General features: G+C 34.2%; 1 protein-coding gene across 1 annotated transcript in view; it reads right to left on the minus strand.

Annotated features, from left to right (window-relative positions):
* Positions 1–14,585, minus strand: part of lilli (lilliputian) — a 163,660-nt gene that overhangs the window by 112,479 nt on the left and 36,596 nt on the right. Inside the window, exon 2 of the mRNA XM_053760096.2 lies at positions 3,551–3,580. Coding sequence (XP_053616071.1) covers positions 3,551–3,580 — 30 coding nt within the window. The remainder of the gene's footprint in view (positions 1–3,550; positions 3,581–14,585) is intronic.

Below are 14,585 nucleotides of genomic sequence, written 5' to 3' on the forward strand. Positions count from 1 at the left end.
TTAGCAAAGCATGTTTTGCTCTGATGAATAGGAGCGACCTTAGACCTCCTCCTCCTGCCCATATGTTCATTTGGGCTATAGGGTAAAGTTTTGTGTAATCTCAAACTTGTTGACAAAACAAATAATTTTCTGACTGATAGAAGTTTACAAAGTTCGTAAAGATCCTTAGTAGGATGTCGTAGTTTTTTAAAGAACATGACCTTTAAAAGACATCTTTGTCCCCTTTCTACCTCTAGGAATTTAGTTTTTGTAGCTCCACCCCATACAGAAATGGAGTAGGTAATTATCGACTGAGCCAAGGCAATATAGATTTGTTTGATTAATGTTCGTGATGCTACGTGTCTAAGTAATTTAAAAATCCAAATAAGTTTCCTGATTCTTTTGTTGACATGTTCGATGTGTGGGTGCCAAGATAGACGCTGGTCGAGTATTACTCCAAGGTATCTAATAGATTCAACCTTCTCCAGTGCTGGGCAGCTACAGAGGTTATAGTTAGTCCCGTCACATGTATGGAGTTGAAGTTTAAAGTTATGGTTGGGTTGTGTTTTTTTGGTGATGTGATGGCATATGTACTTTGTCTTTGTGGTGTTCAGTGATAGCAGATTAGATCTTAACCAAAGTGAAACCTTATCCATCCCTTTATTCGCTCTTAGAAACACCTCATTCCATGTGGATCCCTCAAATACAATGGCAGTATCATCAGCATATGATACAATACTTCCCCCCTCAAGTTTTAGGTTAGTGAGGTCATTTATGTATAGGAGGAATAGGGTTGGCCCCAACACGCTCCCTTGTGGTACACCATGTGTTATTTCCCTATCCTCACTTGTGCAGTCTCCTATGCGAACTCTCTGCCTTCGACCGTGTAAGTATTCGCCAAAAAGTTTCAAGGGAATACCTCTAATCCCGATTTTTTCTAATTTCCTCAGTAGCGTGGGGAGAAAAACAGTATCAAACGCCTTTTTGAGGTCAATAAATACTGATGCGCATTTTTTGCCACTATCTAGTAGCTTTGATATTTGTGTTGTTAGCGTTATTATAGCGTCTTCGGTAGATCTCCCCTGTCTAAAGCCGTATTGTTCATTCGATAATATATTGAGAGTCTTAAGGTAATTTAATAGCCGAATATTTATTAATTTTTCAGTAATTTTGGAAAACACAGTCAAAACAGAGATAGGTCTATAGTTGTTAGGATCCGTTTTGTCACCGCCCTTGTACACTGGTGTAACCAAGGCTAGTTTGAGAGGGTCAGGAAATATTCCCTTCTGAAAACAGAGATTCACAAAATGACAAATTATGGGGGCTATAATTTCTTTTATTAGCATAATGAATCTTGTGGATAGGTTATCAACACCAGGAGCACTGTCAGGTTTAAGGGTGGCAATAATGTCAAGTACCTCTTCTGGATCAGTATTCATCAAAACAAACGATGTTAGCGGAGGGCTATTCACATAACTTTGTTGTTCAAAATTGATTGGTCCTGTGACAGGCGTAATATTCTCAGCTAGATTTTTTCCGACATTAGCGAAATGCTCATTTACAGTATTGACAGACATATCATGTGTTGTGCACGATTTTAATAGTTCGGTATTTGATGATTTAGGGCGTTTAAAGTTTGTAATTTTATTAACAGTATTCCAGAGGGCTTTTGGGTTTTTATTTGATTTCTCTAATTCATTTATTTGATATTTACGTTTAAGCTTCTTTATCAAGTTGTTACAAAAGTTCCTATATCTTTTGAAGGTTATTTTAAGTGTTTCGTTGTAAGGGTCAGACCGTAATTTTAATTGCATATCATTTCTGTTATTTATACATCTAACGATTCCAGGCGTTATCCAAGGCATTTTTGGTTGTTTCCTACCAGATACTTGTTTAATGGTTTTACTTAAGTTCAATGCTTCGTTCAGCTCAGAAGTCAATTTCATAACAACAAAGTTAGGATCGTCACTCGTCAATAAATCAATAAAATCTTTATTTTTAATGATAGAGTGCGCCTTTTCATAATCAATGTGTTCGATTTGCTTACACTTAACAACCTCATTTTTCAGATTTTTAAGACTTAAAAATATGGTAGCGTGGTCTGTAATCGTTGTGTCAAAAACCGCAATACGTGCTGATGTTTTGTTAGGTTGTATTTTCAACATAAAATGGTCAAGGCAACCCATGAGCCTTGTTGGTAAGGTGTGTCCTGGTAGTAACCCATGTGAGGCTGTTGTATTTAAATAGTTTACTCTATTACTACATTCATATGTTGTTTCGTTTTCCTTAGTTAATAAGTTTATGTTTATATCGCCTGTGATTATAATATTATTATTTTGTGATCCAATAGTGTCTAAATGTTGGCTAAGCGAGTCAAGAAAATTATTTGCTTTTTGATTTGAGGGTGAGCGATAAATAGCAAGGATTATAATATTTAACATTTTAATTTGTAAGCAAGTAGCTTGTGTTAATTTAATCTCTTCAACCTCAGCATGTATGTCCTTTTTTACATAAACCACAACCCCGTCGTTTTGATTCATATTATTTTTGGTTGCAAAAGCAGAATAGTTATCTAGCGACGGGGTTGGCTTGCAAGGATTAAGCCTACATTCTGTGAATGCCAGGACATCAGGGATTAAATTTAATTGATTTAATAGAATCTGAAAATCGTCAAGGTTACTATATATAGTTCTAATATTTTGCGATATAATAGTCGTGTCCTTTTCAGTTATATTTATGTTCTGTTTCAGTTGGTTAATATTGCATCTAACAGAAAAGGCAGTTTCAATCTCATCTACATCGTTTAAAGTATTAAGTGTACTATCCATAGTTTAATATAATTTTTATGTGTTGATGTAGAAAATATATGTACTTATATATAAATTGTAATATTGCCACCAGCATAAGATGTTTGTGTGTTGTGTGTGTAGTGTAGTGTAGTTTGATTGTATATGTTTGAGAGCGTGTTTGAGTGTGTGTGTTATTTTGATATTTCAGATCTATTTCTAAGATAAAGGTAGAACAGCAGCCATGTTTCGCTAGTATAACACAAAAATAAATACAATTATTAAGAGAGATCAATCCATACTTAGCTAATTTGCAGAGCTGATATAAAACTACTAAGTATATAATCATAATAAAGCTATATGAAAAACTGTTCAAAAATATTATTAAGTTGGTTAAATAACAAAGTTGCAGCAAATTGTTACTACCAGAAAGTCTGTAATTAACATATGATATTTTTATATTCTTAGGTGAGTTACCGAGTTGATGTGTTTCTATCAAGTACTAGCTTTAAGAGCGGATTCGCGATTTATCAACTTGGTGGCTACACTTTGTCCATTGACAGTTACATAAAGCGATTATAAGTGTTGGCAAATAAATACTACTTTATGACTTGTTTATTTATGTTAAATTTATAAATAAAAATATTATCAAAAATAAAATTGTTTGAAACAATCAAAAAAGCATTTTTTTAAATCACAATATCTTTGTAAGCTTAACTTTCGTGCCGTCGATGTTCCATGTAGTTTAGTAAGAAATAATATTACATTTTGTTTGCCTCACTTACCGGCTCGACTCCAGCATCATTTTGTGTGGCCTGAAACAAAAACAGAGTTTATTAATTATAAATTATATGTATTAGGCACATACATTTTCTATTTACAGTAACTTAAGAAAAATAATAGAGGAAAATATACTTTTATAACATAAGCCTGCAGTATCGACTTCCAAAGCGTGGGTAAAGAAACGGCGCAACAAACAAGAATTGTTTACGCATTGTCTCGATTCTTCGTGATCAAGGGATTATTAATATTATAAATAGAAAATAATTGTGCATGTGAGGATATTTGTTGCGTAATCACGCAAAACCTACTGGACGGATTTCGATGTAATTTGGTACACTGGTAAATGATATTCCCGTAACCACTAAACAATATACATACCTATAATGTTACTATCTAATAATATATGCACATAAAACATAGAACTAAATAAAGTTAATTCTAAAGTCTACAGAAAGCAGCATCAAAAAATATAGGTCATTGACCTTAGCAATGATTACAATCTAGAAAGGTTGTAGACGTTCGAATACTTAAACGTAGTGTACCTGACCTTTTAATAGGTCTAAATTAATCTGTTTTTATCCCGGGATCCCATTTAAGAGACTCCTCGGTTGAACTGCTTCTTCACTATTGAATGTGATCAAATTGCTTTATGTATTAAGTTGGATAAAGTTTAATGAAATTTACAAAAAGGATATTGTCAAAGGATTATTAAAATCAAACTATATTTCCATAAAGCACAAAATGCCCTAATATTTCCATACTAGCGGCCCGTCCAACAAAAACCTATATAGGTTTATACGTGGTAAAGCAAGTTACTACTCATTAAAAATTTATTTAGTTAATATATAGTTCTTAAGCATTAATTTACATTTGGTTGTACTACCATAATAAATTGTACACCTAATACTTTGTTAGGAATCACGCTATCTAAAAGACCGTTCGGTTAGTTTTTGAGTTTATCGCATCCATATAAACAGATGCGACAAGGGGACTTCTCTTTATAATATGGAGGGATATCACCGGATAAAATTTACATGCATTCAGGATCAAGCAAGCAACACTAAAACTGCACAAGTGTGCAACGGTCTAATGACGCATCTCGTGATTGTCGAGTCGAGGGCGCATTCCTCAAAACGCACACAAAGTCACGTCTTGCAGAAAACTGCACTGCACTCGTAGACTACTCGCGAGGCATAGGCCGAGCATAATTTGAAATCTCACTGCTTATGCCGCGGGAAACAGAAAATATTATGCCTTTTGAGCAATTCATTTATTTAAACTTTATTTACCACATTAGTGCTAAGGGCGGACTTGATGCTATAAGTCAACCTTCAATTTCAAAACAGTTATTTACGAAAAATTTTATATTTGTCTCCCCTAGTTCAAATTAACCTATCAGTATCACTTAAAAATATGAATGTCTATAGACCATTTACTTAGAAACCGTCTGGTTCGGGCTGTATATGCCCGTCAGTAAAACCCGCTAATCCGCATTGGGTCTAGTGGGTTACGACCCATCAAAACACACCCGCAGTGGGGACATTAAGAGCTGATGACGGTGAACAACAAACCAGAGCTTAGCGAACATCCAACCGAGGTCGCTGAGGTCGTCACTTTCGCACCATCGCCGACTGCGCCAACCCATTGTCGTGTGTCGGCTCAACCTCTTGTCAATCACGATTTCACTGGGCTATGACGTTTCAACGTACGTACTGTTTATTGTATGTAGCATTTAATATATGTATTTCTTGTTTTTTTTTTTCTAGTTCAATGCATATTTGTTTTCTTCAGGATGATGATTATACTAAAAAACAAGTAACATAACAGTCCACTGGTGTGAGTAATACTTTTATTTTAATAGAGTTAGTTCTAAGAATGAAACTTCAATTAAAGCAAAGTTTAAGTTGTTTACAACACAGTTCCGAAATCAGCTTTATTACTGTACATGTAGTTTTAATACAGAATATTTGTAATCTGATTGATATTAAGATTACTAAGCTTAGATTAGTAAAATTCTAAATTGTGTGGATTACTAGACTCATGCATAGTTGATGCAAGTCTATATATTTATAATATATATTAATATTGTGTAGAAAATATTTACGTAGAATATTATACTGATTAGAATTTCCATCTAGGAGTTACAACGGCAGGTGCCAAAGAAAAAAAGAAAAAAATCCCGGCCCGGAGCTCATATAATACGTCAAAAATGGTCTTCGAATAAATTCACTTAGAGGTACTTCGACCAAAGGCTGCCGAACTTATAAAGCAGGTTACTCATCGACTTTCTCGAGTTCTACATCACTTGGAACAAGATTCTTCTTTGATAAACATTCCAATTTATCAAAACTTTTATTGAAATAGGTTACACTCATAAATCACTTGGGCACACAAAAGAACTTTCAGTAGACTGCCAAAGTCTAGAATATTATTTAGTGATTACGCGGAAAATATCACACTTATTTTTAAATATTTTGAATAGATACATATTTTTTGGAATATTTTTACAAAATGACATGTTTAAACAAAACGTTCACACATAGATTTGCGAAAAATTGTTATTTAACCGACAATAAAACTTCTTATTTCTGTATTGTGAGTATAACAGTGAATCGTCAAACTACATCTAAAAGACATGCTCCTCGCGCCGATCCTCGTGGCAGGTATGTATTCGCAATTATCCGAAATCTTTTTTCGGATAACAGAAAAAAATTCAACGCATTCTAAACTCAAACGCTAAAGGAATAATGATCGAAATATTTAAGGACAAGACTCAACATTCGACAAATGAATTTTGTCTTTAAACGTTCACAATAGAGTTCATTACAGGAATTGAGTTGGTTAAGGATGTCGGTGATTTACAAAGGACTTTGCTAAGAAAAAATCCGTTACGGTCAATATCGGGGGTAACAAAAACTATTCAAATTCATTATAACCAACAAAACATTAATGAGTGGCCATTTATTTGATACCGGCACACTGAACGTTTGATATTTAGATTACGTTTAAATATAATGAAGTAATATTTAGTTACAGTAATAGAGCCGCATATATAGATTTAATAAATAAATATGGCTAGGATATAACGTTAAACATTGATAATGATAGAAAATTCATAGCATTTGTAGTTTAACCTGCACTTACTCTATTACGCAAAATACATATAATCTAAATATATAATTATACCTGTCGTCCGTTTAATAGCTCATTAAGAATAAAATTACCGTGGGAATACGTCGTAGCACAAGTGGGTATATAAATCGCGAGAGAAAGTCTTATCGATTGCGATAAACGTGTTGATACCAGAGCAAATGTTACGAACTTCGATATATGTACAGTTCAAGAAGCATTCTTTGCATTTCCACTGTTTGCATTTGACTCTGTAGCATCTTACCTTGCTCATTGATAAATTGCCATACTATAAACAGGGAAAAAATGAAAATACAGTATACAATGACAGGAATAGAGAGGACTCAGAAAGTTAACACTTGGCAGCATTTGACTGTTATAAAAGACATTATGTATGACAATGTAGATTTCAATTGAAATTAATAGTAAAAATACAGTAACTCAATTTTAAAAGTACTAATTTGTGGTCCTCACCGAGATACAATGTAACATATTTTATCTTTTACGGGGTAGACCGAGCCAATAGTTGCGAATCTCCGCTATGGATGGAATGTATGGTGGGCTTACGAGTATTAGAGAGATAACACGAATGGTTGCTTATCTATCGGTCATGAAAAGAATCTTCAATTTGCAGCCCTTTCCCTTAATTTACTTTTATACACGCGCGGGAGGCGAAGTAGCTGGCACATTTTATGTTTTTCTTACGAAAAATATATTAAATACAGTGTATTGTCTAGGCACGATACATACTTTCGATAGTTTATTTACTGCGAATATATTACTAAGTATCGAGTGGCACAGAAGGTCACATACATCACTATTCCATATTATGTAAATGCTACTGAATAAACACACTTTGCAGGAAAAACTACTTATGTAATCGTCAATACTATATATGTATTATTTCTTAAAATTAAACAATGTGCTAACTCGGCTGATTTTTTTAATGTCCCACTGTTGGGCACAATGCATACATCTTTGGTGTTTTCAAATGCATTTAAATCATTTCACCATACGCATAAGTGCTGCAAACGCTATAATACATTAATATGGTGAATACGATAATACGTTAGGTCTGCACCAGCCTTTATAGTTCCGCTCTGTAATCTCGCCTGATACATTTCATATCCAGGTACGTTGTAATAATCTCCGAGGAACGACGATTTAAAAACACCAATTTGGAGCGGATGTTGTAGTTTTTGCAACAAAAGTATGGATTTTAGGAAACGGGTTCATTGGACGAGCTTTTGTGTTTGACCTTTTGTAGACGGACAAATTGATGTTCCGAGAAATTTGAAAGTCGTAACATAATTGGTGTTGCTTCGCCGTTTTGTTAAAAACGTATATCGGGTCGGCTAAGAGTATCATTTCGATACAGAAAGACCCTATAAACATAAATTGATGAATATTGAAGATTTAGCTGTGATTTTACACAACCGGTCCACTGCTTCACATCAACCCCTTGGTTGCCTGCCTTGCCCTTGCTGTTGTTGGTTATCAGCTGTCAAGGTTGTTTACCACTTAGTGCGACATAAAGATGACTAAGGCAAGGCATGACAAGGCAAGTCAATGACATTCACAGGCGAACAAGAAGTGAACCTACTCTATATGGAACCACACGCAGTAAAGTACTCTATTGTCTAATAAATATACTTAATTAATCAATTAAAAGTCATCATTAATTTCATCGATAGTGAATATGTAAGTTAATATAAACATTAATTAATTTAAAAAAATAAATATAAGGATAAAACGAAAGTTTAATGGAATATTTCAAGTTGTAAATATTTTATAAGACTCCTAGAAGGCTTATCTTACACTGCTTGTTCAATATGCGATAACAGGTCAGGATATCAACTATAAAGTATGTTAATATATTATTACGTAAGTTATCGCCGATTATGTAAATTTACTCCGAGAAATTATTGTATTTTTCTATTGATACAGGTGAATTTTATAATATAAGTTCATAAGAAAATTACCAGACAAGGTTTAATGTTAAATTAAAATACATAACACACAGTTTACAATGTAACTCATAGACTAAGATAGAATATATCACTTATTTCATAGTTTCAAAATCTATGGCGTTATATTAAACAATGAAATATTTGAAACTCTTTAATTAAAGTCGCTATTAAAAAAATACACAGCCTGAACATCCCATTTCTGATGTATGTGTATCAAAGGACTACATTTTCACAAGCTAAATAAAATAAAAGAAAGTACACAAGCGTCATTAATAAAGCTCGCTGGGCCACAAGGATTTTATAACGATGAGATGTGTCTAATTTTTTTGCTAAAATCACTCTGAATGAATATGGGGTTAATATTAAACAATGATAAGTTTTTAAACTTATTCATTACAGCCCCTATTAAAAAATAATAACAGCCTGAAGATCCCGCTTCTGATGTATCAAAGGACTACATACTCACTAGTGCAAGCATACTAGACAAGTGTCATTAACAGAGCTGGCTGGGCCACGAGGACCTTATTACGATGAGATGTGTCTAATTTATTTGCTAAGTGCCCTTCCTGTAATAATGAATGGGAGCTCAAAAGTTTTAATGGGACGCCATGGAAGGGGAACATGATTAAAATGGGCCCGAATTTAGGAGTGTGAAGTGATATTAGGTGCTTCAACAGAGATTTAATGATAGATATCACTCACAAAACATTTTCCTGCATCAACCTGGATCAACAAAACTTACAAAGCATTATTATCCATATACATCCACACTTTCATACTAATATTGTTACGTCTATTCTAAACAAGTTAACTAGTTTAATATAAATATTATTAAAAGACATCATTAATATATCTTCAAGTATAAAAAGTTAAGAGTATTTTTACAATTAGTTATGTTACATGTTTAATTTCTTAGTTATATTATATATGGTAGGTATACTCTTATTTATAACATAATGATTTTCTTCTAAAATTATTCAAGATTTTATTATCGTCCTTTAACAACATCATAACAGAAAACAACATTATAGCGGACACGTGTCGGTCGTGTACAAGAAGCAAGGAGGAGACGTGTTATTGCCATCTCTCTAACAAAAGTGGTGTGACGATACGCGGAGCTCAGGCAGACGAGTGGGGTGAGCGATTCCGCCATGGTTTTCAAAACGGAAAACGAAATAAAGGGCGGGCCTTTTACGTGATGACGTGAAGTCTGTTTGTCTATCTCGCTTTCATGGCTAAACTGTAGAGCCAATTTTTATTTTGTAATAGAAATAGCTAATGACCCGAGGTCAAAAATAGGTTACAGCTAGTGAAGCTGCGGGTTAACAGCTCGTGCTAAATAAGTGACAAATGTCTACAACTTCGTGAAAAGATGGCAACGCTCTTATGATGCATCTGGTATTGCAGTCGTTACTGGGCATCCGTCATTACTTACAGGTGAACTGAATTATTTCTTTTTACATTTTAAAAATAAATAAAGCACAACGAGTCTCAGTAGTTGCGAGTATCATTACCTAGGTGTTCACTAAGTGTAGTATAATTAAGTTGGAAGAAGCATCACGTCGAGCACGGAACTTAGTTGCGTCTTATAGTGTCAACCTTCGTGTCTGATCCGGCGTCCTCACTGGGCAACTGTGAGCTGCACTGCACGACGCGTTGCAACATATTCTTTCTCATCTTCGAGTGCTCAATGTGTCGTAAGTCCACAGTAGGAATTGGAGTGACCGTATTCTAGGACCACACGACGAACTGTACGATTCATTTCATAGTGTATGTATGCATGAAAATTACAGGAACAACATAAATTGTTCCATCGCGTCACGTCGCTCAGAAGTGCTTTGGAGATGGATGATGAAGACAAACATGGTGAGGAAATATGTCTACTGATTATCTCTTTAGTTCACTAGCATCTTTGCGACTGCTCGCTATTGGTTGTCAGATGGCGGTAGCCGTAAGTCATGTCAGAACCTCGCCTTTAAATGATTGGAATGAAATGCCACCAGTGTAGCAATGACATACTCGAAGTAGCAGTGCCATGTCGCATTTGTTGCTTAGCTAGGACCCGCGCACCGGTTTACTCAATCTGATTTTCAATGCGACGACATATGCACGAGACGAGAATCTTGACTGTCTTGACAAACTTTGTTAATCTTATAACCTGACTCAGACATCAGGCAAAGAGTAGGTAGATTGGTTCATGATTATCTTAATTCAGGCCCACTTTAGAAGAAAATTTAACTAGTGAGCAGATTTTATAACAGTGAGTAAAGACATCGTCGTGACGTCGACGTGATGCTTCATCAACATCGACATTCTGACTGCGCCTGTGTGTAAAATTAAATTCCACTTTCGTACTCTAGGAGAACCTACGCAAATGACCTTTTCAACTCGAAAATAATTGCAGAGCTCAAAATTAAAATTCAGTATAATTCGCATTTAAATGTCACAGTTTCAACCTTTAGTGAGCGAGTGTCACCACTGATAGGCTGTATTGCAGAACACAGTGGAAGGGAAAATTATATCTATTATATAAATAACATTAGATACTCCATAGATGTCGACGTAGGTGACTTTACGAAAGCTTTGATAGCTGATAGACAAAAATAGCCTTCCCAAAGAAGACGTTTCCCGAAGAAGTTGACAAGCAAACTAATAAACTAAGCAAAGCAAGCGGCTTGTTATAAAATCACAGCCACTTTTGCATATTTTTAAGGATTATTTTTTATGTGGACTCCGGGCGAGATAGCTCGGAGTGAGACGCTAAAGATGTTTCAAAATAAGATAGGGATAATATATTTAAAGATAGAGGTAGAAAGGTAAAACATTTAATAGTAAGTATACAAGACAAATGTATGTAGAACATTGGTACTATACTAATGAAATTGATTTGTTTTAATAATCCTATAGAAGCTATAATAAGAAAAATAATAATAAGAAAAATATCTCGGTCGTAAAATTTTTTTTACAATGTAAATTCTTGCGAAAACCGAATCATCTATTTTATTATTCATACTTATTAACGTCAGAAGTGAGTATTATAGGAGCATAAAATATAGGGTACGTAAAGAACTAACAAAATAAATTATTATTTATTATTAGTTCACTTTTCGTCGTTACATTGTATTATACCTTTTCACATAACTAGCATATATATATAAAAAATTTTATGTTGCATAAATAAAGTCCGACGACCGTAAGGTAAACTCCCAGTGAATTACCGCGACACAGTTAACAGTACAGACCGAGAATGGCGTACATTAAGAGAGGCCTATTCCCAGCTGTGGGAAACAGAAGGTTGTAAATGTTGATGATGATTATTTAACAGTCTACAAATTTAATCGCAAGTCGCGTGCTAGAAAGTCCCAGTTTCAGTACATTTTGTGTTTCTAAGTGTCAGTCGCGAAGGCGTTTCTTATCGCTTTTCTCGGTAAAATCTCGTTTAGGCAATCAAAATGCTGAAATTTATATTTTTAAACGCGGATAGGTGTTCAAAAAAACAAAAAATATATTAAATATGCTACAGCATATTGTCCAGCAGGACTTCAAGATCTCTATATAAAATAACACCGTGTAAAGTTTATTATTTAAACACAACATGATATAACGTGCATTTACACTCGTTTAGTAGATTTTACTTGAAGAAATAATAAAGATTTTCATAAACTATCTCGTTTTTTATAAGAATTCACGATGCCAAATACTGGTTACGGTACAACCGGTGCAAACCGGTGCGACACGTGGTGCGTATGAGTTGAGCTCTCCTCAGTAACCGGTAGCGGGAGCTGGACTGGCTGCTGACGACCGACCTTGCACAGCTTTCGATTCTACGCTCGCGACAGTTTTACATCACGTTATACATGTCACACATGAGTGCCTGTGATATTTTTTTATTTCAAAGATAAATCAAGAGGGTGATACATTTGGAAAGTGTGTGTTCATCGGAAAATTGTCAGCTCTCTAGCAGATGAGATGAGTCAGCAAAATTTGAAGTACTTACTGGTACGGTATGGTAATTCGTGGAATCACGCATTTAGATTCCGTCAATTACCATACTTCAAATTTACAAACACCTCACGGTGTTGTCTTATAATATTGCAATTAATAATTATACTGTGATCAAAACATATATTATATTTTTCATAGTTTAGTACGTATAAAATTTAGTTAAAAGTTATTGCTTCGCATTCGCCCTGGATTCGGTTTCAGCCAGTCATAGATAGGTGGATAATCTATCCAACTAATGTAATTATGATACAGTCCAGATATGAAACATCCAGAAATGACCTTTATTAAGTTTTAATATTCATCTGATTTACATAATAGGTCATTTGTAATTTCATCCCCCCAGACCTAACCGGCATACAAGAGACAATCGAACTAGACAAGGGTTTTGCAATCAAAATGTAAATTTCATTCCAACTATTTTACATTCATTTGTCGGGAGCAGATTCACTGTTTTGTTTCGCTCATTACAATATCTCGAGTCATAGAGTTACTATCTGTGATAGATCCATCAAATTGAACTTTGCTTTCGTACTTCAGGTTTAAGGAGCCTGATAATTCAGCGCTACATAAACTTTATACTATCATAACAAAGTAGAATATTTTTTGTTAAAATAAAATGAAACGATTTTTATAACGTTAACTTGACGGACATATTTGTAAATATTTAATTTGTAAGTTTTTAGTATAAGTTTAATTTATTTAGTTTTATAAATACAATTCTAGAACATTTTAAATACGACGTTTGATATATTCATAAGAGAAATTTTAAAGGTTTACGATCTTCTTATGAAAATAGAATCATAGGCGCTGTTCCGTTCCGACAAAGGATGCTCTAAGCCTCCAATCTATTTCTTTGCCTTTCCGGCCCCGAGTCAATTTCCTTCCAGCTGTCCCATTAAAACGATTCATTCACTCCTATCCTGAATAGTTAATTTTTCACCAGGATTAGTTTTATTTTACCCTTTTCTCTAATTAAAATTAATATTTGTCTCGACTATCCAACTCGGGAGTGCTTTGTTTTGCTCTTTTGAAACTTCTGTGCAATTGTGAACATTTCAACTTCAGCAGTAAGAACGAGAATACTTTAAACTTTGCTTGAAATATTTCATTCTGTAACATGCCACTTTCAGCATGCATTTTTGCCGACACCCGTGCATCTAACCGTATAGTTGGTACTTCGTTCGCAAAACATCGAAATGCTTCGGTTGTAAAGTTTCTTTGATTATCACATTATAAATTGTCGCTTAAACTCTATAGCAATAAAACTGTTTGTAAGCAGACTAAGCAATGAATAGTGTATGAAAATCATAAAACGTGCATTTTACATTCACATGTGGACAGAGTAGTGTCAGCATTAAATCTGTCAGTACGACATTTATTCGCAGTCGCGGCGCTCAGCCGGACATTTCCTTCATTACCATATCTATGAGCTCTGGTTACAATGGTATATGCAACAGCACACTAACACATCCATATTCCTTGCTATTTATTTTTATATTATTGCGATACTTTATACGGTGAAAAAAAAAAGATATGGAGTCGAAATATTTTTTATAAAACTTTATATTCATGTAAATATAAAACTTAAATATATTTTTTTACATTTTGAGGAATAAGAGTTGATTTTCAATATTGTGATGGATATGAACATCTCAATAGAAATAATCAAAGATACTGTTATCTTTATCGTTACGATAATATTGGCAATACAGCACGCGTATTGTATCACCTAACCAATAATTTCGACACGTATAGGCAATAACATACAATATAGTTAACATTTTCATATGATATATTATATTGCTGATGAATAAATCAGTTCAGTAAATTAAGTTTTATGTCAAATATTTAAAGACACTGTGACAATTTGTCATTGCATCTCTCGATATCGATGTAAATAAATGAACATAAGAAGTTGATTTAAGAATCAATA

The sequence above is a fragment of the Plodia interpunctella genome, chromosome 20 (assembly GCF_027563975.2).
Source record: "Plodia interpunctella isolate USDA-ARS_2022_Savannah chromosome 20, ilPloInte3.2, whole genome shotgun sequence".
Classification (NCBI taxonomy): Eukaryota; Metazoa; Arthropoda; class Insecta; order Lepidoptera; family Pyralidae; genus Plodia; species Plodia interpunctella.